Raw genomic sequence first — 27478 nt, 5'->3', positions numbered from 1 at the left:
GTACTTATCAGTTGTATCACAAGAAACAGGAAACTCTCAGATCATTATAACTTCACTATTTTGACACTGAACTAAATTCTGGCTCAAGAGGAGAGTCCTGACTCCTAGGAAGAAAGAAGGGATTTGCATAAGTTAATCACAACCTTGTCCGACAGCACAAGCTGTGTTTGGTACATTCTCCAGACTGTGTCCTATTTACTCAGTATGTCTTAACCAATGCTGGCTGGACAGAGTGTCCAGTCTGGCACCTGGGGAAAGAGGTTGTTCAACTAACTGGGCATCTTACTATACCATCATAGAATCAAGAAAATACTATGGTTAACAAATTGTATGGTTTGCTCTTTCACAGAGGTAAGAACTTTTGAAAAATAAGTGAGGCCTACTGCTGTGGTGGTTTGAATAGGAATGGCTGCCGTAGGCTCACAGATCAGGGAATGGTACTACTTGACAAGGATTAGCAGGTGTGGCCTTGTAGGAGGAAGTGTGTCACTGTGGGTGGGCTTTGAGGTTTCAGAAGCCCAAACCAGCCCCAGTGCTCTCTCTCTTTCTGATGCCTATGGATCTGGATGTAGACCTCTCATCCTCCTCCAGTACCATGTCTGTCTGCACGCCACCATGCTTCCTGCCATGATGATAAAGGACTAAACCTCTGAACTGTAAGCCAGCCCCAACTAAATGCTTTCCTTTATAAGAGTTGCTGTGGTTGTGATGTCTCTTCACAGCAACAGAACACTGACTAAGACAACTGCACAAGTATACACAGGAAAAATATAGGATCCTATGCCTCACAGAAGAGAGTACTTGCCCATGAAATTATTGCAAGCAACCCAAACCAGATGGATGGCTTCTGCCTAAGAAGATACTGCCCACCCAATACAATTCCAGTGCCAGCCACAGTGAGCGAAATATTAAAAAGACCACAGCTGAAGGTGGAGGTCCATGGATCTTAGTGGTTACCCAGTAAGCACAAAGCCCAGGGTTCACAGCATCACACACACATGCACACATGTATACATAGACACATATGTGCAGAGAGAAAGAGAAAAAAAAAAAACCCAAGCTTTAAAAAAGGATGAATGCAGAATTACATTGTATCAAGGACAAGCCTGCAAGTTCTGTGAATAAGTGGAGGTACGTGATGAGCAGACAAGGGTGAGGAGTGGATAAAGAAGACAAGAAGGAACACCCAAAGCTCTCCAGGATGTGCACTGGGTAATGAAGGTCTTGTTTCTCATACACCACGCAGACAGAGCAGGGTGCCTCTCAGGGAGCACCCCCTCTGCTCCTGGCTTCACCACCGGCTTTTAAGCCTTTCTCTCCTTCTGTCATCACTGTCATCCCCTTCAAGGAACAAAGGTTGGCCATAGAAGAGGTTCCTTATTGACAAACTCTAGGGTCCCACGTGGTGAACTCGCAGGTTCTGAGAATATGGCAGGGGCTAGGCTGATGTGGTAGAATCTTCCAGCCTCTGTCCACTTGCACTGAGAAGCTCCTCTAATATGGACCTGAAAATAGTGCTACCCCAAGGACAATACTAGATACCACCAGAGCGGACAGTGAAGTAGGCCAATGAGTGAGGGCCGAGCCAAGGCAAGCTTGTTGCTAACTGGGATGCGCGCCGCCCTCTGGTTAGGAAGCTTCCCTTCTGTAAGAGAGGGCTCCCTTCAGAAGGCTGTAAATTAACTAGAGGCTGCCACTTACAGAGAAGAGCCGGAAGGAATAACACAGGGGAGGAAAGCTGAGCACTGATGATGCCAATAAACAAACAAGGGGTGCTAACCCTATCTTCAACAACAGTCTGTAGTTCCAGTGCTCTAGGACAAAGACTATGGCTGCTTTCTCTGAAACAAAATTATGACTAGTTCCGTGGGAAGTGGGTTCATCACTGAAATTGCTGACCTGTTCTTTCACGGCCATTCTCCCCATTTGCATTTCCCCCTGGACCTATTTATTTCCCAAGTGTCTCCTGGGCAGCATTCCCCAATTTGCACTCATTTTTCAGAGTGCCTGCCTGGGAAAGAGTATCAGGAAGGTCCCGCACAACCACAAACTCAGGTGCTACCTTGATTCTAGGAGGTCCTTCTCTGTAAAACACCCCATCAGCATTTCAGTGTGTGGTGGGGGAGGGGGGTTCACAGGCAAACTTGCCATATGAAATGTACTCATATTTGATTTCAGACAAGGCTCTGCTGCATCCCCGAAGCCAGCCTGCACATGTGTCTAGTATGTAGTGCTTCTGGAGGAAGCAGTCAGTGACCTTGACAAAGGAAAACAGAGACTGTGGAGTGTTGTGGATTAGCCGTGAGTGAGGTTCTGACATCGTGTATGTGGTGTGGTCACATCACAGATGTGAGGTGATGACTGTGTATAATCATCACCACTATTATAAACCCTGCTTGCAAAGTCCAGTGCATATGGCTGGTAGGATGGAGAGCTCTCCCCACAGCCAGATCCCTGTTCAGAATGAAAACCAGCTTTTGCTTCACTGTGCAGTCAGCAGAGGAAGATGGGGACTTGCATTTGGGATCATGTATTATTAGGACAAAGATGTGTTATTGTTATTGCTGGGTAGTACGTATGGATGCATTTAGTAAGAATGACTGATTCCAGCATGGGATGGATCCGCTTTTCTTTGGCACTTTAAAATCCTAACAGCTGCTTTGTGGCTCCGGGGTGCAGGTCTGGCACCATTTCCTGAGGACGCGAGTCCAGAAAACTCTTGCTATACTGTTTACTGCCTTGGTCTTCCAGGGAAGGAACACTGAGAAGTGCTACTGTGCTCATCGCTGGGGATGGGGACAATTCCAAAACAACCTTTTGAAGCAGAGGCAGCACTGGCAACATTTATTTGGATTTAAATAAAGCAATGACTGTTACCCTAATCCAGCACTGAGGAATGGAGTGTATGGGAGCAGCCAGCACAGTGCGGATGTGCCAGGGATGAGTCAGAAGCCAGGGGTCACGGTACAACACAGAGCCCTCCAGAAATCAGCTGTGGTCACAGATCAAAGAGGTGGCCCCCACCATTTGCTGAGAACGGATGTCTGTCCCACATCAGCCTCTCCAACTGTGCCTGAACAGAGACAGGCATTCTCTTTCAAGTACCAGATCTTCTAACGGAAAACCCTGGCTTGCATAGGCAAGCTGCTCTTCTTTCTTTCTCCTGAGATTCATTTGAAAAACAAATCTATTAAGCATTGACTTTTTAGATGCAGTATTCATTATGTTAACTTGGGGATTTATTTTTTTATTACATTATTGATTGATTTAGTGTGTGTATGTGTGTGTGTGTGTACCATGGAGCATGCCTAGAGGTCAGAGAACAACTTCTGGAATCCTTCTTCTACCACGTGAGTTCCGGAACTGAAACTCAGTCACTAGGCTTGGAGGCATGCAATTTTACCCAGTGAGTCATAGTGTAGCCTCCCGGGGATCTAACAGGGAGCATGACAGAGTTTGTGGTGTGCGCGTGCATGTGTGCATGTGTGTGTATGTGCGTGCGTGTGCGTGCATGTGTGCACATGTGTGTGTACATGTGTGCACGCGTGCATGTGCATGCGTGTGTACGTGTGTGTGCGTGTGCGTGCATTGTGTGCGCGTGTGTGTACATGTGTGTGTGCACGCGTGCGTGTGTGTGTACATGCGTGCTTGTGTGAACATGTGTGTGCGTGTGCGTGCATGTGTGTGCATGCGTGTGTGTGTGTGTGTACATGTGTGCGCGCTTGTGCATGTGCATGTGTGTGTGTGTACATGTGTGCGCATGTGCATGCACGCGCCTGTGTTAGGAAATAGGCATTAGCAATAGCCGTCATAAACACTAACACTGGTGAAATAGCAATACCATGAGCACTTTCATTTGTGATTGGAGAAATCCTTGTGTCTGTCTATCTGCTTATCACAAACACCTGTAAGCATTTTCCAAACCAACAAATGTGCTCCACACTGGGACTCACAGACTGGTCCTCAACAACTCCCTGTCCAGTCCAGGGGGCCAGAGTCAGAAGAGCCAGGTGACCGTTAATCGCTCAGCAAGATCACAGATTCAACACTTAGGGTGCTACAGTCTACAAAGAGGTCTATGGTGATATAAACATGAAGCCACCTGCACTTGAGGGAAAGCATGTCAAGACAAATGAAGTGATTATTACAACTTCAGCTGGCCAATCCAGCACCCTCCTCTCTTTTCTCCTACTTCTTGGCATTGGACACAGTATATGAAACATGTTCCTCTCTTGGCTTCCACAACTCCAACCTCTGTGGCTTTTCCTGCCAAATCACTGGCCATTTAAACATTTATTAAATTAAATTAAATTTAATAAATGTTCACTCCTGCCTTTCCTAAACCTGTCCAGTCCAATCTATGCCAAACCAACCCAACTCAACACAAAGGAACCCAATTCCTCAGCAAGTCCTGTCACTACAGTTCAAAATGAACCTCAAGTTCAAGCACCCTTTTCTCTCCACCTCCATCCAGGCACACACTAGCATCTTTTCTCATTAGCCACACATTAGTCCTGTGCTTCCCAGGATGCACACGGTCTTGATAAGAGTGACTTCTGAAAAACAGAATTCACATTTACATCTCTTCCTAGCTCAGATTCTCCAGGGTCTTCTAACCACAGTCAGAAAGGGAAAGAACAACCTCTAGCTCTGGCCTTCAAGACAGTTCTGGTGTTCTGAATCTCTCACCCCCACTTCTGTTCTTGTGGTGTTCTCTTTTTTGGGGGTGTTCTTTTTTTTGTGCCATCTCCTCATGTGGTTTGAGTATATTCATGTTATGCAGCGTACTAGATCATAAACTCAACAAGACCAAGCCCTTCTCTGTCTCATTGTCCCTTCGGCTCTGGGACAACACTTGGCACACAGTTGGTGCTACATAAAACATACACGAATGCTTCAAAACTAGGAAGTTCTAGATTCAAGAAATAGCCCATGATGAAATTATGAGTAGACGTTACTTATTTACTTTTTCGTGTGCTAGTTTGTGTGTGTTTGCACACATGTGCATATGAAGCCAGAGGCAACCTGGGGAATTGTTCCTCAGGCACCAGATACCTTTTTATTTTATTTTATTTATTTTATTTTATTTTATTTTTGAGACATGGTCTCTTACTAGCCTGGAGTCCACTAACTAGCTGACTAGTGAACCCAGGGATACACCTGTCTCCTCTAGTCCTGGGAATGCACGTGAATGCCACTGTACTAGGCTTTTTGACATGGGTTCTGGGGATCACACTTAGGTCCATAAGCTCACACAGCAAGTATTTTACTGACTGAACCATCTTCCCAGACCCAGAAGTTTATCTTCAGTGAAAGGTGGAGTACCCAGGTGGGGGTGGCACACACCTTTAATCCCAGGACTTTAATCCCAGAAGGCAGAGGCAGGCCAATCTCTGGTAGCTTGGAACCAACCTGGTTTACAGAGCCAGTTCCAGGATAGTCAGGACTGTGACACAGAGAAACCCTTCTCAAAAACTAAAAAAGTTGGGACAGGATTTGTGTAAGGTTCCAAAGACCCTATTGCTCCACACTGGCTGTGTGACCACACATATTTGCCAGAGTTCTGTTAACCTCACAGAGATACACAAAACATATTTCACTGACAGTGGAATTGTCTATTGCCTATAGGTCCCATGGGCATGCTTATTTGTTGGAGGTCAGCATGAACCTACAGGCAAAAGGATGAGAACACAGAGTATTCATTCATCTCTGCAAGCTTCCTTCTTTTTCCTTTCTGATATCTAAAGTTCTACTTTAAAATCTGCAGCCAACCTTACACACATTCATGATTACCCATTTATCTTCCATCTCTTCTCACACACCCACACCAACAAGCATGATCAGCATCATAACCTAGAAAGGTGCCAACGAGAAATAAAACACCTACAATTCCCCCACATTGCTGAGGCACAGAAATGGCCTCTTGTACCACCAGGTCATTGTGCTGTTGCAGGGAGTCTGACAGCAATCCAGCCAGTGCAGAGGGAATGCACTCGGGAGGCAGGCTGGAGTCTGGTTCTACTGCTTAACCTGATCTTGCACACATTTCTTAAGTGCTCAAAGTGTCGCTTCCTTGAGTATGAGATAAGAGCACAACCAACCTTCCTTAGGGTGAGGACAGGACTAAATGAGAAAGGAAAATGCTTAGCACAGAGTTCACAATAGAGGTCTGAGCTCCCTTGTTACTGTGTCCATCTACAAGTGAAAAGAAAAGCTAGGGTTTGGGACTAGGTGTGATGCTGTTCTTGATCCAGTATTAAATCCAACTTGAGCACCAGCAAGTCCATAATACAAAAGTTTGTTTGGCCTGAGACAGTGTCTCCCTACGCAGCCTGACTTGGCCTCAAGCTCAAACTTTTCCCACTACAGCCTCCCAATCGCAGTGACCTCTGCTGTGAGTCCCGTGTCCAATGGCAAACAGAAAAACTACAGAGCAGAAGGAAACAGTTTTACTCAGTTGTCGATTCAGTTGTAATGCTTGACTTAGGTCATAATCATTTGCTAATCATCAGCCCACCACTGCCTTCCTTGGATCTCTCTGTCTCTGTCTCTGTCTGTCTGTCTGTCTACATGGTGTGTGGCTGCACTTCATCAAGGACCCAGGAAAAACAGGGTAAGGAAACCACAACAGACATTTTTATGATCATAAGAATAGAAAGGAAATGATCTACCTCAGGAGTTGATTTGGGATCTGGATACAATAATCAAAGTTTTTGTTTTTGTTTTTGTTTTTTAAATCTTGACAATATGAAGTCTGAACAGTTTCACATACTTTTGTCAAGTCTGTTAATTAATGCTGCCAGGTTGACAAAAAGTATATTCAATGAGACCCACTTCCTTTTGTTATTTTATACTTCTTTGATGTGAAAAAAATCTAGTTTCACAAATGACAATTAATAAAATAAAAAAATTCATCTCAAAAATCAAATCTAACTCAATTGACATTAAAAAAAAAATAACAACAACAAAAAATCCCAAGCCCTGTGATGTGACAATCAGCAGCATCAGAAAGGGAGCCCTGGCAAGCTAATTAACTGGTGCCAATACCCCTGGTGCCCCAGGAAGCCCAAGGGCACCGACATCAGCAGGGGCTTCTTTCTCTGGGGCTCAGAAGCACACGTAGTTTGTCATTTCTTTAACTTGAGGTCACCTAGAGAGAGATGGAATTAAAAAAAACATTCTCAGGAAGCCTTGGAACCTCATTAATTAGTCTCCCCCACGCAGCACTGCAGGGCGGGTGGCTGCCTGTCCCCAACCGATGTTGGCATCTGGATGTGCACAGAAGGAATGGGGTGCCAGCCAGGACACGCCGCACCTCACTCCAGGAGCCAGCTCCCACACTCATCTGTTTCACCACTCTGTGCTGTAGCTCACACTTCATTAAATCCTACCGCATCACATCAACATGCAAAGCAGCTATTTGAAGGGCATTCAAAAACATATCATCAGAAAGGGACTAAAACCTCTCTGCGAAAGGGGTGGGTGAGCAGAGGCCTCGCTTGTCTAGTCAATGGCATGCAGGTTCTTTGGTTTTAGCCATGTTTTTAAGGCACTGTGACATAGGGGATTGTTCCTGTCTGATGGGCAGGGCGTGGAGCTGTGTTCTCTGCTCAGAGACCAAGCGCTAAGGGTGGCCTGTAGGACGTGTGTGCTGCAGGGTCTCCCTTCTGACTTAACTTCCATCTGGAAGTGGGCCAGGTCTGCAGATTTGCTAGCTTTTCTATGATGCCATGTTTTCCACTTTACATATACCTGTGGTACAGAAATGGCCTTTTCTTTCTTTTCAATGTTTTAAATTCATTCATTTGGATCTGGTAAGATGGCCCAAAGCTGGAAAAGGCACTTGCTGCCAGTCTTCGTGACAGGGGCCCAGATGGAGGAAAAAGAACCAACTCCTGCAAACTGTCCTCTGAAGTCTACATGCACACTGTGGCATATCCAGCTACCCACAAGACAAATAAACAAAAATGTAAAAGAGAAAATTTAAAAGTATTCATTTAATCTATAACCTACTAAATCCGCATGCATAATCAACCACTGGCTTTAGATTTATTATTTCTGTAATATAAACATCTTTTGTTTTATTGGTATGTAATCATGGTATATAGTACTGGTTTTCACAAAGACATTTTCGTACAAATACCTAGGGAAATTATCTGTCAGTGGCTCTATGCAGGTAGAAATGTTCACTTTCTGTGTGGCTGGGATTCTATAATGGCTGTTTCTTGGATTAGTGTGCACGTGCACACACACACCCTTTTACTATGGGGAGAAATTTAAACACAGTAGGTACAGATCATACATGACAAATGGGGACGTTATGTTTCCTAGCTGTGGTTCTCAGATATGGACAGTCTTGCCCTCTACGGTGAACTGCCTGGGGATACTTCAGCTGTCAAGATTAGGGGCAGGACCACGCAGCTCTTCACATCTAATGGGTGGTGGCCAAGGGAACTCCACACTCAACCGCCTAGAGGACACACGGGTCAGTCCCATACAAGGCCAATCACAAAGGCCCCTGAAGACAGACCACCCTAACAGCGGTTATTCCATAAACAGAAGACAAGGCCTGGTAAGCAGTCATACTTGTTCTCCCACAACTTCATGAATGTTCAGCCCAATCCCCAAGTCCAACGCAGCTCTAGCTGCTACTTTTTCAATTACAACAACATTCAAAATGGGTTCAATGCATGATTGAAGAAAACAGTAATACTGTGTTTCCCACCACGGCACCCACTGCCGTCCACTCCAGTGCACACCTGTGCACACCTCCAGAGAGTACACCTTGGCAGTCTTCCTAGGTATGTCCACAGCACTCTCTAGAGGGTAGGGCCACCACAGCACTGCCACAGTGACATCATCAAAGTCCCCCCCTCTCTCTGCAGTTACAAGCAAAATCCTTTGGGCAATAACACCATTACAGATCTCTGAGGCCTATCACTTAATGATAGCTTAATTATTCATTATTATCACTTGTGTGTGTGTGTGTGTGTGTGTGTGTGTGTGTGTGTGTGTGTGTGTGTTTGTGAAACCCAGAAGTCAACCTTGGGTTTTATCTACTGCGCTTTGACACAGAGCCTCTCAACTGACCTGGACCTCTTTGAACAGGCTACACCGGTCTCTGCATTGGGACTACAGGAGACATTCCCATCACTGGCTCTTTTATGTGGGTTCTGGGGTTCAAACTCAGGTCCTCATGCTTGGATAGTGAGCACTCTACTGACTTGAGTAATCTCCTCAACCCCAGAAAAACATTCTAGAGCAAACTCAGCTCTATCATTGTGCTTTCCAAATGCGAGCATGCCTCCTTCAGTCACCCAGGAGATTACATAAGATAAACTATTAACAGATCTGAAGAATAAAAGAATAAGGTACAGAAAGGTAGAGAAAGGCAGAGTAACCCGCCAAGGTCTGCAGCTAATAAAGGGTGACGCTGGACTACCAATCCAGACAAGCTAACACTAGAAAGGCTCCACTCAGCCTGAACCCTGTCCCACCAAGTCGCACCTGGGTTGACAACCTGAATGGAGGCAGCTGTTGAAAGGCCAATCCCAAGGCCTAGTAAATTGTTCATGGTTCCTGCTTCCTGGTACCCTAGCTCTATCAGTTCACCTAGGAGCTTTAGACTCCTTGGAATCACTGACCTCTGGGTAGCAGACTGAAAGCATTCAACAGGCCCTGGGGCAGGGCGGGGGGGGGGGGGGGGGGGGGAGGCAACCATGACACCAACCAACACCAAGCATGGGAGCTTCTGGGGCAATGGTCATACCAACTATCTATGTCTGAGGCACCAGGTGGGGCACAATGTTAGTAGCAGAGAGATTGTGGCCAGTCCTGGGAAAGGGTGTTGTAGTACTCCTGTAAGGTACAAGGGCTCTTGTCAGGGGACCCAGTGATGTACTAGAGCTTCATGGCATTTCTAGGGAGCTGACACCAGGGCCTAATGAGAACGTAAACCAATATTTGCAAAGTGCAACCCTGGAGGCTCGCAGCAGATATAATCACATTCAGGCAGACTACGCCTGTCTCCAAGGGTAGGAGGCTGCAGTGAATCACTGGTGTGAGCCATGGGCTGACCTCAGAGTGGCGTCCCCTGAGATGGCCAGGAGCAAAGACAGGAAGCACTTGGCTAAAGTGGTTTTCCCATTTTTCATAAGAAACTTTCAACTTCATAAAAAAGGGCCACATTTCATTGACAATAAAAGCTAACATTTACTTCCTTACTCCATGCCAGCAAAGTATACATCCTTTCTCCTTTCCTCACAGCTATTCTGCAGGGCAAGAACCGGCACTCTCCCCTCATAGGTGAGAACCAGGCTCAGAAAGAAAGGTAATGAAATTAGCCCAAGGCTGCACAGGCAAGTGAGAGTCAGGATTTTAACCTCTACAACTCAATGAGTTTCCCTTAATGACATACTATTTTGTTCATATTGTTGCTGTGACACTGTGATGTTTAAAAAAAAAAGTATATATTTGGTCTTTGTCCCAAGTTCCAGGCAGATGGTTAAATCTGTTACCTCCTGGTGACAGGTGACCGGTAACAAACAGGGTGTGGGGGTCATCTTTTGTTATGTTTGGTTCTAGCCTTCAGTTTCTTGATAGGGAACATTTAGAACCCGTGGGATTTCTGGAATAAGCATCCTTGTATACACTAATGAGGTGACTAAGACTCTAGACAGTTTCAAGATAAGGGCTGGTGCTCAGAAGGACCAGACACAGCAGAAGATTGGAATTTTCAGTCCCACTCAACCAGGGCTAGAGATGGAACTGAACCTCAAAGCCCAGTGGCACCTCTCCAAACACCTGAGGGACAGAACTGGGAGAATCTGGAAGGATCAGTGCATCCACATGCTAGGGGTGCATCTCAACTCCACAACAACAAAAGTGCCTATGCTCAGGACCTCTAACTCCACCCTACAAACTTCTAAGTGTTAATTGGATGCTTTGTCACATTCTTTATGACAGCATGAACAGTTATAATAACAAGTTCAAGGCCAGCTTTTGTCTACAAAGCTAGCTCCAGGACAGCCAGGCTTACAAAGAGAAATCCTGTCAGAGAGAGAGAGAGAGAAAGAGAGAGAGAGAGAGAGAGAGAGAGAGAGAGAGAGAGAGAGAGAGAGAGAGTTATAATAAAGGTAAAAACAAACAAACTGTCTCTCTGAACTCTGTGAGTCATTACAGCAAAGTGGGATCCCCAAGACAAACCAAAGTATAAGTAACCTTGCAAACATTATCTGTGACTGCCATCTAAGATGGAGGACACTTCTATGGGTGAGCCTTTAACTTGTGGGTCTACACTTAAACTGGGTAGAGATAGTCAGAATCAAATTAAATCGTGCTTGGTGTAGAAAGCATATTATCTGGTGTCGGAAGTATTGAGTAAGAAATAGCATTCCTCTACCAGTTTTAGATGAGTACCCACATCACTGCCATGTGTGCATACACAGAAACATGTATACACACATGCACAGAGAAATAGAGAGAGCACAAACACACTTTGTGTTTCAATTTAGAGCAATGCACCCAAGACAGCCTTCTTTTGAGGTGCTGGGAATGCCAAGGAATCTCCCTAGCACTGACAGCAGAGACACCCCAGACAATGCATGGCAAGAGGCAGCCGCTGAACCAAGGCTTACGGGTATCAAGAAAGAGGACTTCCCACGAATCCAGCCATGGGGAAATGCAGAAAGAGGAGGAGGAGGAGGAAGTGAACTCCAAGTGACACAGTCATGTGTCATGTTGTCCCAACAGCGCCACAAAGCAGGCAAAGAGTGCTCATTTTACAGATGAACCAAACAAGGTAGAGAAAGATGAAGTGGTCTGCCCCAGGTCACACAGACAGTGAGGGACACCCATAATCATCTGGCCTTGTTTCCAAAGCCTGTTACTCCAATATGTGAACACATTTCAAGTGATCTTAGGGAGTTCTGGTAGTGAGCCTGGGGGAGAGTCAGAGGAGGCCTAGTGGACATGGTGTGAAGTCCTGCACCGTTTTCTCCCCCAGCAACTCACTTCCCACATATATTCACAATCTGCATGGGGCTTCACATAGACAGGCTGTAAGAACAGTTGTGAGGACACTTTCTCGCTCTGAGAGGACACCTGCACGCAAAACCAGGCCCTCTCTGTCTTGTGTGAGATTTTGGACACAGCACCCAACCTCCTAAGCTCCAGCTTCCTCAACTCCAAAATGGGTGTAGCATTCACACCCACTCCATAGGGCTGCTGACAGGGTTGTGTTTTCTAAGATATGCAAAGCACCTGGCACACTGCCCAGCACTTAGCACAATGGCACTCTTATTAACTTACTGAAAACAGCAAGGCTCATCACACAAGGTAAAGCCGGAAGACGAGGAAAAAGCAGCTGTGCTGTGTTTGTTCTGGAGATCAAACTCCGTCTGCCTCAGGCCAGCTAGGGAAGTGCTCACAGCTGACTCACAACTCCAGCCCAGGAATACTGTTACAACCAAATGCTTGTCCCCCATCTCTGAAAGTCCCACACTGAAATCTGGAAATACGAACATCCAATACAAGATGGTGTTGGAAGGCGGGGAGCGGGGGCTTTGAGAGGCAATTACATCACAAGAGTGGAGACCTCAAGGATGGGATTCAGGCTCTTATAAATGAGGCTCCGGGGAGCTCTGGCTTCTTTCTGCCACATGAGGAAACAGTAAGAAGCTGGCTGGCAGCAATCTAGAAGACAGCCCTCACCAATATCTGATGCTGGTATCCTGACCTCAGACTCCAACCTCCAGAATTGGGAGGAATCAATCTCTGTTGTTGATAAGCAAACCCAGCCTGGTGTGGCAGTCTGAACCGACAAGGACCCCCACGGAAGTACAGGAGGCACTCCAAGGAGAGTTTTACAAAAACTGCTCCCCCAAAGACTTGCCACAGTTCTGAGCTGCACCTCGAATTCGCTCTGGTCCCTGAGAAATACTGCCTTTGTATTATAGGAGCATACAGCAGGGTGAGTGACGCTTCTTTGTTCCTATGGCTCTCGATCAGCTGATTCAGCAAAAAGCTCAGTGAAGCCCAGGCCTCAAATGATGTGGTCAGTAACCCCAAATCTCCAAACTAATTTCCTGCCTCTGCTCAGAACAGGTGGTCACCATGTCATTGGCTTTCTTCCAGCACTGAGAGTGTAGAGCCCTATGTATCAGCTACAGCAAGCCTCCTTTGCTAGTGAGAGGACCCTCTTTCCTGAGGAAGCGTCTGCATGGCAGATCCTCCCATCAAAGACTGCTGGCCAGCTGAATTCCCAGGCACAGTTTCAAGCTTACAGCTGAGGGTCAGCCTTCCAGGCTGGGAACTGCCCTTGTGTGCACTGCAGCATCCAAGTGCCCAGAGCTGCAGCACAGCCTTGCAGAGGACTGGGCCATGAGCACTCAGGACAAACAGGAGTCCTCATGCTCACCAAACAACAGAACAACATCCCACAGATCTTCACTGAACAACAGGATGAGTGGGACCCCCCTGCCACTGCCACAATTCTAATGGTTTATCTGTAGCCTCAGTGAGTAGCATCACTGCTGGGCCTCTGAGTTTCCCTTCAGAAAGGTGTGACCTTATTTCTCTTCCAGCCAGAAGAGGGTCATTTGCTACAATAACAATGAACAAGGTCAGCTTGTGCTGAAGACATGCTCACTCCATTTATGCTCACACTGCCAGAAATGAACATGCCAACATGGATGCACACACATAAGTCATCTCCTCATGAGAGAGACTGCCAGAAATGAACATGCCAACATGGATGCACACACACAAGTCATCTCCTCATGAGAGAGACAAAGAGATACAGAGCTGGATCCCACCTCTCATTGGAACCCTTAGTACAGTATTTTATAGAACCCCTTCTTTCCAGCCAAAGCCTTGGACTAACTCAAGACAGTGCCCCACAAAGCATAGATACTCTGCCTACACATTATAAACATAAATCACACCTATATTTGGCACACAGCTTTTATCTATGTGTACATATCATAGACACATATTACCAATGCTCGCCTATTCTACTGTTTCAAACACATTTGATTCTCTTGTTTCATGACTACTTATCACAGCATGGTAATACTAAAGGGATTGGGAAGTCAGAGTACAGTATGAGAAAGGGGAAATGTGTGTAATTTTCAAAAGCACACTCAACATTATAATTTCTCCTTTTGTTTAAGTATGATATTGAATACGCTCTAGAAACAGCAGAGGGGCATTCAGATCCTACTCATCAAAGGGGTCATGGTTAAATAAGACTAGAATATACTGTCCTGGACTCACATAGCACATGACAGCTACGGAATCATCTAACTCCTGGCAAAGAGAAGGAAATAGACACCCAAAGAGAGGAAATGACTTCTTTTTTAGAAGAGAGATGTTTGGGAATGGCCACATGGCTTTTATCCATCCTCACTTCCACGGGCAGGGAGTGGAGTACGCAGTTTGCTGCTGCTGCTGGGGTCCAGGAATTTCTTAGAGCCTCACAGTCAGAATGCTATGATATTCGAGGAAACTGAGTTCCTAAGCACACTTTAAAACATAACAAGAAGGGTTCTTGAAAGGACAAGCAGAATGGGAGGTTTTATCTACATCCTGGGAGCAGCATCCAGTGCCATAGACACACTGGCCACTGTGGCTCCAGCCCTTCCCTCTGTGTGCAAATCTGGGGAATCTCTCCCATGAGCCTCTTTCAGGGGGAGAAAATGGCAGGCTGCAGGAGAGTGTTTCCTCCAGCTACCATACCTCCCTTCTCTTGACTACCTGGGGAGGTCGCCACCAAGGTGCACAGTGGTTTCAGATTAGTCCCATGTACTCAGGCTTGCTGCAGGCTTTCTCTTGTTTGCTGTGACAGGAGAGAGGGTGTGAGCAAGAGGACTGAGCTCCTACCAGGTCCTCTGTGTGCAGAGGCAGCAGCCCTAGCCCAGTGTATCCCAGCCTTGGACTGAGACAGACACAGGGCCACCCAGATGAGAGCCCAGGGTCAGCGGCTGCCCATGCATCCACCAGGTGCAGGAGTCCACTTACCGCAGTGCGACTGGAAGACCTGGGGCTTGACGACCTGATTGCAGGCACTGCACACGACCAGATAGAAGTCATCATGCGCTGGATAGTGGCCAAACAAGTGCATGTCTGTGGGGGAAATGGACAAAAAAAGCAATTAAGTCTCCGAAGGTGTACAGTTTCCTCTTGACATTTCTTCTAAGGACAGATTTTTATAAGACACACGTGAGAACTCAGTCATTTACTACAGGGAACACAGCTTGTCACCACACTGCTGTCCAACTTGCAGAGAAGCAAAGGTCTTCAGGAATTCTGCTTAATTTCACTCCTGGAAGCTACTATGACACTACCAATCTGGTCAGCAGTGGTAAGATTCCTTGCGTCACAAACTAGGGGAATGACAGAGGCAAAGGCACAGCTCAGCCTTTACTGTAGAACTGAAGGGTCCCCCATTACCTCTTCTGTTTCTACAGCAGTTCCCCCAGGTGAGCAGAGAGGGGAGAACAGGGCTGCGGTGGAAAGTGGAATCATCTTGGCCTCAACTGAATGAAACATTAAGGGCAAAGGGATCTTCTGAATGAGCAAACTGTTCACCACCATCATTATTTGAGTTCAATACTGTTCATTTGATAAATAATTACTGAGTGCCTGCATATGCCAGGTACTATGGTAGGTGCCAGGAAAATGGGGAAAAGAACGAGATTGTTGCTCTCCTTCAGCTTATGATGGCAGATGAGAGGCATGAATAGAACCCACTGGACATCACTGGTGATGGTGGGGACAGTGGTTACAAGAACAAGTTGTATGGAGTATTAAGAAAGCGTGACAGGTAGTCTGGCTTAATCTGAAGAGGAGGGTGGGTAAGCTGAGGCCTTGGCCTGAGGGATTAGAGACCCCTCTAGTGGAGTGGGGAGGTGACTCAAAGCCTAAGTCAAGAAAGGAGGCACTGAACACTGGAGGTGGCTCTTCTTCTCGTGGTTGGGATAGTGCAAGGAAGGGGTCGGTGTGAAGCTGCTGAGGACCCAGAAGCTATAGCTGTGTAGACCAGGGTGAGGATGTTGATTTTGATACTAGGAACAAAGGGAAGCTACTGAGTGTTTTGAAGCAGACATGGAAAGCAAACAAACAGCTGCTGTGAAAAGCATCAGTTATGGGGCATTCACCTGAGACATATGCCTTTGTCCATACACAGCTTGTACATGAGTCCTCACAACAGTATTTTCTATAACAGGCAGTAAGTAGAAACCCAAATGTCTGTCAGCTGATGAATGGACAGACAAAATACCAGACACTGTCCATCTACAACAGGAATGAGGTGCAGTACATGCTACAACATGGAAGAACCCCGAGAGCATCCAAGGAGAAGGAAGCAGACACAAAACAGAAGCAGGTCGTGCTCTGTGTGTTCCCGTTTACATGAAATGGCCACCACAGGCAAAACCACACAGACTAATCATTAAGTGCTTGCCTTGGGGTTGGGGTAGGTGACAGTCATAGGGTGAAAGTCTTACTGGGGACAATGGAAATTTCCAAAAATTGCTAGTGGTAACATTTACAAGATGCCGAAAATATAGACTTACATCCTTTAAATGGGAGATTTGAATAGTATTTGAATTACATCTCAGTAAAGCTGTCACACTAATAAAGGCCAGTTCTGAGGAAACCTGTGGTCACATCTTATGTACCATTGAGTAGCAGGAGGACCCAGAGGATTGTACCACCTACCTCTTCACTGACTGGCTATGCACAAAGGTGTCTCTGCCATACATCCCACACCCTCCAGCCTATTTACCAGATTCGGCCTGTATCTTTTTTTTGTATTTATATATATTTATTTATTAAAAATTTTTTCATTTTACATACCAACCCCAGTTCCCCATCCCTCCTCTTCTCCCTTTTCCTCACCTCCCTCCCACTCTACCCCCATCCACTCCTCAGAGTGGGTAAGGCCTCCCATGGTAGTCAACAAACTCTGGCATACCAAGTTGAAGGAGAGCCTAGCCCCTCCCCATTGTATCAAGGCTGAGCAAGGTATCCCACCACAGGGAATGGGCTCGAAAAAAGTCAGTTCATATACCTGGGATAAGTCCTGGTCCCACTGCCAGGGACCCCACTAACAGATCAAGCCACTCAACTGTCACCCACATTCAGCGGGCCTAGTTCAGTCCAATGCAGGTTCCCGAGCTGTCAGTCCAGAGTTAGTGAGCTCCAACTAGCACTGGTCAACTGTCTCTGTGGGTTTCCCCATCATGATCTTGATCTCCTCCTCCTTCTCCTCCTCCTCCTCCTCTTCTTCTTCTTTTGAATGCCGAATGCCGTTTATTGAAGTAGGGAGGAGGTCTTAAATGCAGGCTTACTGCACAACAGGATAACCCCGGAGAGCAGAAGTTTGCTTCTGATTTTTTTTTTTTTTTGAGCTGAGGATCGAACCCCAAGCCTTGCGCTTGCTAGGCAATTGCTCTACCATTGAGCTAAATCCCCACTTCTGATGTTTTACAATCTTGTATCTAAGCTGTTAACACCCAATATGCTGGATATACAGACAAGGAGCTTCCCTTAAGCATTCAGCATGGTGGAAATCTCACAGGGAATTAGCATAGGGAGGATATCAAGGTCAAAATTGGCAAGCAAGGCAACAGTTACCCAAAACGGGGGCCAGGAGCCTGCAGGTCCCCCCCCCTTTTACTAAAAAATGAGCTTCTGACTTAGGTTGTGTGGGACGTCAGCAGGTCACCTTACCCGCCATGGAGACACCTGTCCAGGCCTCACAGGCATTCTCTCTTAGGTTGGTGAGTGCCCCCCAGGCATTACCCATCTCTGAATACTCATTATCATACAGGCTCAATCATGTGAGAGCTGCAGAGTTAACTGTTGCCAAAGATCTCTAAGTGGTGCTGGGCTTGCAATCTGTGTGTTCAACACAGAAAAGACCAACAGAAGTCTTAACCCACCCATAGCCGATAGGCTAAAGGCAGCTGAGCCATTCCCTTCCTTAATGAGCCTTACTGCAAATTGGAGTCCTTGTAAGATGGTATCCCAAGAGCAAATGGAACTTGAGTTTGTAAATTTATAACTTTCAAGCCAATCGAAATGTATATAACTATTGATTTAAATTTGTCATGCCCAATAGAATGAAAGATTAATTAACTGTGGTAGCTACTTTTGCTGCCAGGGTCTCCACTGTGCTAGCTGTAGTAACCAACTATGAAATGGCAATCCCAGAAACAGTATTAGCGGTGGTCATCACTGTTATATCAGCAACAACGGCAGCAGTGATGTCAAATTCTCTTCTGGAGCATGTGGGTATCCATTGGCATGGACACAACTCCAGGAACACGAACTGCTGAGGCCCATTGGCCTGTATCTTTACTGAGAACCCCACCCCAACATATAACAGCTTCTGCAGATTCTAACTCAGGCCAGAAGGATGGGCTGAGCTCTTCATGCTCCGGGCAGTAACCACCCAAAGGAGGAACAACCCAAAGACAGTATTTTTGCAAGCCTGTGCTCTGCATGACTTTCCCAGACAGCCTTGTTGCTTCTACAGCCATGAAGCCAGCACTGTCATCATATGTCAGAGAGCCCTTCACTCCCCATGGAGGAGGCCAGGGGAGTCAGTCCCTCCAGCAGGTACTGGAGATCCAGGCTGAAGTGAATCTCTAACTTCAGAGTACCTCCAGGGGAGTTGCAGTCTGTATTCATCCCCCTGGGAACTGGCCCCTCCACTTCTAGTTCAGCCCATCCCTCATGCTTTTCCTCCTCCATGTACAATTTCTTCTACACTCTAACACATTATAATGACATATGAGGCCCTCATCAGATGTAGCTGCCTAGCCCAAGACTTCCCATGAAGTCAGACCCGTGAGTCAGAATAAACTTCCCTTTATAAAATGTCCAGTTTCCAGTATTCTATTGCAGAAAAAATGGCCTAAATCAGAAGGCTTGTCTGAATAACCAATAGGCCCCTAAGACTAGTAAGTGGGTAGTGGATACTCTGGATATGGGGTTACTTCACATCCTGGGTAGGACAGCTCATTTATCTCACTCCTTAGACTAGTGAGCAACTAAAAATTTATGAACTATTTATTTCTAGAATTTTCCAGTTAATGTTTTAGACTGTTGTGAACCATAAATAACTGAAACCCTGGAAAGCAGAACATTGTGTAAGAGGAGACTAGTGTATTTATAATACAGAAATCATTGCTCACTATATTCTACACTCTCCATCTTTCCTTGGAGAGCTGGCTCTTAATATAAACACATTATATATTTATATATATTACTCCCCCCCAGCATCACACTTCTCTAGCTCAATTCTCCATGTAACATGGAGAGCACTGTATTTATCACACCACATTGGGATATGAACAAACTTTTGTGAACATATAAGATTATGTTTATGGCATCAATTATTATCCCAAGAAATTCTCTACAACAGGGTCAAGTTGGTGTGTTCATCACTTTTTCCCCAACTCTCAGGCTCTACCTGAACCTTCTCCATCCCAGATGGCAAAGGGAGGAGCCACAGACAGCTCAAGAGATGCTAAGTTTGAGACAATAAACTGGCATCTATGAAAGTGAAGCAATGATTCTGGTTTCCTGAGCGGTTGATAAACTGCATCTAAAATCAATACAAAAAGAAATCGGTAGGACAGGGATAGCGTTTTGTTCAAGATAAACATCTTTCTAAGAATTCTCTTGCTAAACTGTGTGTCTGTTCACACACACACAGTTTATAGCCAATATTCTCTGGTTGAAATGGCTGCAGTCAGGAAAGGGCAGGTGGCATCTCCAGCTCACTGTGTGCAGAGCACTGGTTGCCGAGATGGGAAAACAGCTGGCTTTGTGGATTTGAGATCAGACTAGATGCTAGACACCTCCAACGCTCAGGACTTTGATATCAAAAAACAATAACTGGAGAAGGCCAGAAAGATGAAGAAAGTCAGCAAGGATGGAAGAAGGACAGGATCCTTGTGCAGTGGGAATCCTGTGCACAGTTCAGGTTGCACAGGGAAGCTGCAGGAGCAGAATGCTGTGAAGGCAACTGAATGGCTTATGGGCAATAAATGGGACCTGTGCTCAGGAGAGAAAAATACCACAGTGGGAAAAACAAAAAAAAACAAAAACAAAACCCAAGCAACCTTAATGTTTAGCTTCATGGAAGAAATAATAAGGCCTACGAATTGGCCTTCACTTCCCCAAATGTCTTTCCAGGTTTTTGAAAGCACTCTAGGCACAAGGAGAATTATAAAGTGTCAAGGTGGCACAAGCACACACACACACACACACACACACACACACACACACACAGAGAGAGAGAGAGAGAGAGAGAGAGAGAGAGAGATGCATACACACATATACTACAGCATATTGAAAATGATTTTACAACATTTTAACATGTTTCCCTTTTAAAACTTACCCCAACAATATTGTTTTTGGAAAATAAGTGTTAATTTCAACACACTAAGCTTCTTCCCTGAAGGTGAATTTGAGAGCCAGACCTAAAATGTTAACCTCTCACTCTGGGCAGCCACTGCCCTCAGGATGGTCAGAAGGCCAGTGCCACACGGCTGACGGCAGCTTTGGTTCGTGGGCTTCCATTGACATGAACTTGAGCCAAATGATTTGGAGGAGCAGCCAGTGTGGTTCAAGGACAAACGGACTGACTCCAAGCAGACCAGAAGTAGGCCACAGAGCTACTGGTCCTGAGCCTTCCTTCCTCTGTCAATCATCATGCGCTTCGTTATGTGTTTTTTATTAATACCTTTTCTTGTTAGTGGCATTTTCTACATTTTAAACACTGATGAAGACACATGGGAAGCTGGGACATAAGGGACACAAAAATGTCTCCACTTTGCGAAGACAGAGGGATTTTGTTGGCTAACTCCAACATCGCTTTACGTCCGCACAACAAAACGATCTGGAGTCTCCAAAGACCACAGGCCTGACTCTTCTTTCCCCAGCAGCGCCAAGGTCCCCTCTAGGTAAAGCTAGTGCCTTTCAGTTTCTCAGAATTCTGAAAACCAAAGCATATGTGCTTCAAAACCAGCAAGATCTGGACAGGGGAACTGGAACCCAGTCAGAGAGGAAGCAGTGGAGGCTACAGAGGCCATGAACAGCGTACATGGGCCCTGGTGCCAGCAGCCAGCCCCTGCTCTGCTCTCCTTCCTAGGACTGGGTGGTACACCTTTCCTGCCTAGCAGCCAGGTACTAGGAAACACAGGTAGCAAGTAGAATCTCCTATACAACTATTTGAATGCCCCTCGGGGTCCCCAACCCCAGATCAACATGGCCACCAGAAGGTTTTTAGATGCAGTCACTCAAGGTGCATGGGGGCCAAGGGGCTGCACTGAGCCCCTAGAGTCTTCCTCAGGCTTTAAAAACATGGTATCTGATTGCTGCACCCTGGAGTTGGCACCCTGATTTCAAATTCTGGCTCTACAACTTGGCATGATAATGCCCTCAAAAGCTGTGTTTCTGCGTCTGGGATAGAGTGTCCTATCTGTGAAGCAGCTGGCACTCAAGGGAGATTTCTACAGGCCTCTTATCTCTTAGAACTCACCTGACCCCTCTCCAGGGAAACATCCTCCCTACCCTCCAGCATACTCTCACGCAGCAGTGAGAACAGGGTTCCTGGCTTAGGCCTCTGACTCTCACAGTGGGAAGGTCTTCTGGAGGACAGGCTCCCTGCTGCACTGCTCTTGACATCTTCAATGGCCAAACAACCTGGCACACAGTAGCTGCTTAATCAATGCTAATGCATCAACCTGCTGAAGTCCCCAAGAAGATGATTTATTTTCCTCCCTTGTCTACCTTCCCTCTCAAAGGAGACATAGCAAAAGATATAAACTGCCCTAATATCCAAGTTGTCATCTACATTACAAGGTCAATAATTTTATCAATCCATTTATTCTTTGAACTCCTTAGAAGACAAGCACTTTGTGAATCTAAGAAAGTTCCAAGTAGGCCACACTAGTGAAGAAATGGTTTGTGCCCATCTCACCACACAAAGTGTCAAATGGCTAGGCTTACAGAACTGACAGTCCCCCCTGCTTCCTGCGCTTAGCCTTGGCACGGCCGCCTCAGAGCTGGCACTAGGGGTGGGCTTGGATGTTCCATTTTTTTATTGCCTGGTTCAAGCCGCTCTTTACTTCAAGACCATGTGTGATCCAAGGCACGGACTATCTAGATTTTTCCTACCCTTCCTGCCTTAGCTCTAACCTGTGTGATCCTGGGCCAGCACACTCAGGTTCAGTTCAGAGCACACTGTGTTAGCCTCAGCCCAGCCTGGCAGAGAATAGGACTGGCCAGCAGGGCAGCAATGACCTTGGCAGCTAGGAGATTAATTCAGTAAAGGGCTCCCCCTTGCCTATGCCAGTCCCAGTTCTTGCAAGCAGTTACAGGGACACCAGGCTCCTCCCTGTCCACTCATACCCACCTTTATCCACCATTCTAGCCAGGCATGCTGGCAGCTCCTGGCCTGGTAGTCTCTGCCCTAGCCTTCAGGACACAGGAAGCTACTTTGGCAGGTTTCTGAGGTGTCCTAGCAAAGGCTTCTCTTATGGCAAGGACTGCTTGAGTTTAGAGGTCAGCTGTGTGGACAGGACAGGCCCATTTCTCCTCTTATCAAGTTGGTCCCACAGTCCATGATCTGTGTGAAGGCCAAGGGTAGGTAGGCACAGCATGTTCAGCCTAGGGCCTGTCAATGAAAGCTGTATAGTTCACTGTGACTCAGAGGAGAATAAAAAAGATCAACTTATGGGGTGACATCTTAGTCCCTCTTGCCTAGCTTTCTTGCTAAGGGCACTTTAATAATTGAATAGAGAGATATGAAAACTTTCAAGAGTCATCACCAGACCCCGCCACCTTTGCTCTTTCTGCTCTAAATGTTTGTGCTTATTATTTTTTGTTTCTTTGTTGGTTGTTTTTTTTTTTTTTGAAACAGGGTTTCTCTATGTAGCTCTGGCTGTCCCGGAACTTGCTCTGTAGACCAGGCTGGCCTTGAACTCACAGAGATCCGCCTGCCTCTGCCTCCCAAGTGCTAGGATTAAAGTTGTGAGCCATCACCGACTCGGCTTATATTTTCTTTAGGGACTAACTACAGTTGGGATATATATTTTCACACTATTCTAAATCCTTCCTGGGATATTTTTTCTCAACTTGTGTTCTGTAGGCCTTAAGTGTATGCATTTGCGTGCGCATGTAGGGTCTGTGTCTGTGTTTAGTGTCTCTGTGTGTGTGTATAGTGTCTGTGCAGTGTCTGTGTGTATGTGTGTGTGTATGTAGTGTCTGTGTCAGTGTGTCTGTGTAGTGTCTGTGTGTGTGTATAGTGTCTCTATGTGTGTGTATAGTGTCTCTGTGTGTGTGTGTGTGTGTGTGTGTGTGTGTCTGTGTGTTCCTCACCTCCAATCCCTAATGTTCAGAGAACTGTAAGTGCTTGTTTGTATGAGGCCAGTTTCCAGCAGATTCTGGGGTGTTCTACCACCTCCTCTGGGGTGCTTCTTGTGTTCAAGTCTTCAGCACAGTCTATGGTACCTTCCCTGTTCCTATTCCCCAATGACCTCTGAAGAGACCTCTGTGAGGTGGAGGGAGGAAACGTATTTCAAGGAACAGGGCCGTGGGTTTGGGAACCCCACTACTCCCATGGTTTCCCTTACAAATCAGGCTACAAACTGATGTGGTTTGAACATATCTCCCCAAAGTGTACGCGCTGGAAACTCAACCCCAGCACAACACTCAATTTCTTAGAGTTGAGTGGGTCAGTAGGGCAGAGGACAACACTGTTTCCACAGCAGTGGGGGACTTACTCCTGAGTTCCTGACAAAGGGACAAATCCCACCTCTCCCCCCCCCCCTTCCCTTCCCTGCCCACGGCAGTCCTGCCCATCCTACGGGGCTTGTTGTCCTCCATCGTCCACCATTAACAGCCCGGCAGGAAGGTCCTCAAGATCTAGGGTCCCTTGACCTTGGCCTTTCAGGCCTCAGTACTGTAAGAAATAAATTACTCTATAAGTCAGTCAGTCTGTGATAATTCCATTGTGACAACAGAAAATGTACTAAGACGTGGCCAAAGAGGCTCCTCAGGCCGAACAGGAATGTGTTATCAGAACACCTCAAGTGGTTCATGGGGGAAATCAATGGTGACATCCGCTTTCATGTCACCTAAATGACACTTCACTCTCTCCTGACTATGCTGGAGAATGGACGAACAGTAAGTTCCTTTTGGGCTCTTCAGTCATGTGAGGTGGCCCAAAAGGAAGGGTGTCAAGAAAAGATGCAGGAGGAAGGGAGACGGACACGCCCATTGTTGCACAGTAAATCTCCAGAAAGAGCAAATGAACGTAAAACCAGAGAGGCTCACACGGAGGACTTGCGAGGCTCTCTATCTGCTAGTCATCCCATCGTCTATGTCTGCCACAGGAAGCAGTAGAGGATATAAGTGCCGGTGATTCTGAGATGGATTTTACTTGGTCTCCACGTGTTTTATTGCTACACTCGGGGGAAGGGAGGACAAAAGTAAGACAGTTTTAAGATCAATCACTCAATTAAAATTTAAAAACTAAACCAAAAGAAACTTAACAAACAGCAAGTGAATCCAGCTCGTCTGGAGGGCCTGGCTGGGCTGATATACACTGTTACTTCCCCAGCATGTCACAGTTCTGGGCATGCAGTCAGTGTCAGGTAGAAGTCTGTGGGAATTTCCTTGCAAAGCAACAGAATCCAGACTTCTCTCTGAAATGCAAATGGTCTTTTTTGCTTTAAAAAAAAAAATGGCTGCATGAGGTCCACCATCTTGCTTCATGTCTTTTGTAAGCTGAGAGGCTTTTATTCTAGGTGTTGACAAGACAGAAAGGGCAGGGCAGGAGTCAGGGATGGGTGGTCAGCCGCCTGTGAGAGTCCAACCCACACCATTTTGAGGATTTCCACAGCCCTGCTAATACAAGGACTTGGAAGGAAGCCATTCTCTTTGGGTCTGTTGCCATTACTGACAAATGCACCCACTGGCCAATAGAAGAGCCAGACAGCGTCTACCCACCACACACACACACACAATGCTGGTCCTCACACAGCAACTAAAAAGACTTCTTGAATGATGGGTTGCAGGAGGATGCTGAACGGAGAGCCCATGAAGAAGCCTGTAGGTAGCTCACGAGCACAGGAAGCATGTGACAAGCCCTACCCCAGCGGCACTGGAGGATGCAGGCTTGGCTATTAAGTTATTGCTAATAAAGTCATCCAGAACATGTGGTGGAGACTCGTAACCCACATAATCAAGAAAATGTGAACCAGGAAAATCTCTCCATCGTTTCAGATATATCATCATCCTTTGCTCCACAATAGAAGGCTACCTCAGGGTTCTGTCTACAGAAGGAAACATGATGAAGAAATACTATATGAGACTCTGAAAATTGGAATTCAGGAACAATGAGTGGTCCCAGATAATCTTGATAAGTCCATAGCACTGTTGAGCTGATTCTCATGTGGAGGGTCCATGGTAAAACAAAACAAAACAAAACCCTTGATATAGTGGTGCTTTTTAGTGTAAAGAAACAGAAGTAGGCTGTGGCTGTGGTTTATGCAAACTAGCAAGGCAATGGCTTTCCCTCAGAGAGCCGTTAGTCAAGGCTACACAACCCTCCAAACACCTGTCAAAATGACAATGGTGCTGCCAGGGCTGGGGGTAAATGTGCTATTTGGCTCCATGAAGAGAAATACATCCCCTTGGCAGAGCCAGTGGCCAGGCGAAAGGAGCTGTCTATCAGCCCTTAATCAGTGTGCAAAGCACTTACGCTCTTGGGACAGTCATACTGGAATATCCCAAGGCCTTAAGGCAAGAATGGGTATTCACAAGATGAGCTGCAGCGTCTCCAGTTGGACCAAGCACTATGCCAGGGCTCATGAGGGTCAGAAACATATCTCTACTCAAGAGAACAAAAACAAATACTCAAGTACCATGCTTCAGCTCCTCCAGCCTGCCCCTCACCCGACAACCCTCTCTAACAGTGTTTGGGCTTATAGCAACAGCTACCTTCAGAGCTGCAGTAAGCACAGAGGCCCAGGGAGAGAAAGCTGTAGAAAGAGAGAGCTACAAAAGCTGTTTTAAGGTAATGGAAAAGACAATCGATCAGCTGGAGGAGAAAATCATGTCTTTGATAGCAAATCAAACATCAGACTAGTTATGGCCCGAGGCAAGAAGGGAGCCTATGAAAATGGTGGGTGAGCCTGTGGGATCTGGCCCTAAGCCCATGGGTCCATCAGTTTCCACCAAGTGCTCCCTGGCTGCCCTTCTTGTGCCCCCTCACATTCTCTGCAACTGTATAAATCCTGAAGGGCCAGCTTTCCCCACATTGTTTGGCCTCTGACCTCTTACTGTTACCTTCAGCCAACTCTACACCATGTCTGAGGGTGACTCTGGATATGGCTGTTCTCCCCACGTGTACACTTCTGTCTTATTTACAGACTCACATTTAACAGTCAAAAATGAAGACTGCCAGAAACAAGCTCACATGCTTAAATACGCAGCAAGGAATCAAAGCTGTCTCACATTAGTCTAAAGGAGCACTGGAGAGGTTTAGCTGGGTAGCTGAGGTAGAGGAGGGAGCAACAAATGCCTGCTCTGTCCCTAGCTGGCTATGCAGCAATATCAAGCCACAGGACTAATCTCCCTGGGTCTACCTTTTCTCTTCTGGAAGACAGTAGTCATACCTTTCCCACAAGATTGCTGCTTGAATTAGCTGAGATGCCTTAGGCCAGTGTTGGCATCTTACAGACACTCAATTAAGTTCCCACAGAACTGAACCGAGCCATAAACCAGAGACCCTCAGAGGAGCACTGTGTTTCAACGACAGCTCTGTGCCATGCTTTCAACATAGGTTACAGAGTCAGATGGCCTGGCTCTGACCCTGGTAGCACCTTCACAAAAGATGGCTCTGGACTCCTGTTTCGTCATCTCTAAAATGGAGCTGGTAACAACAGAGAGTTGTAAGGATGAGGTGGGTAAGCACACGTCTGCTGTCCAGTGCCCAGGAAACTCTCTGTTGATGTTAGAACCAGACTTTGCATGGTGGGACTTTAAGAATAACAGTCCCGGTGTTCTGCAGTGTCACAATGAGTTATGACAGGAAAGTCACTGTGTTAAAAGTCACTAGACCTTGAGCTTTCAAGTCATCTAAGCCATTGGGTAAATAAACAGTGGGTAAGCGTTCTTCAAATGTGACTGTTATCTGCTAAAGGCTTGCCACAGACATATGTCTAGACTCAGTCTGTGGCATCAGATCCCCTGGGAGATGGGTTCCAATAGGATGCATTTCAATTTTATTTCATTTTATAATTTGTTCATTATTTCTTGTGTATTTGTGTGTGTGCATGTGCTTGTGCCTGTGGTGCTGGAGACGAAGCTCTGGAAGGGCAGGAAGAACTCTTAACCACAAGCCATCTTGCTAGTCCCATTAGATGCATCTTTAACAAGTTCTTCAAGGAATGTG

At 46.3% G+C, this 27478-nt stretch overlaps 1 protein-coding gene across 11 annotated transcripts in view; it reads right to left on the bottom strand.

Annotated features, from left to right (window-relative positions):
• The window catches only part of Atxn7l1 (ataxin 7 like 1), a 227567-nt gene that overhangs the window by 134602 nt on the left and 65487 nt on the right, over window positions 1-27478 (bottom strand). For all 11 annotated transcript variants that reach the window (XM_036205546.1, XM_036205553.1, XM_036205554.1 and 8 more), the window contains one exon: window positions 15019-15123. In XM_036205546.1, coding sequence (XP_036061439.1) covers window positions 15019-15123 — 105 coding nt within the window. The remainder of the gene's footprint in view (window positions 1-15018; window positions 15124-27478) is intronic.

This window comes from Onychomys torridus, chromosome 14 (assembly GCF_903995425.1).
Source record: "Onychomys torridus chromosome 14, mOncTor1.1, whole genome shotgun sequence".
Classification (NCBI taxonomy): Eukaryota; Metazoa; Chordata; class Mammalia; order Rodentia; family Cricetidae; genus Onychomys; species Onychomys torridus.
This window is presented reverse-complemented; position numbering and strand designations above follow the sequence as displayed.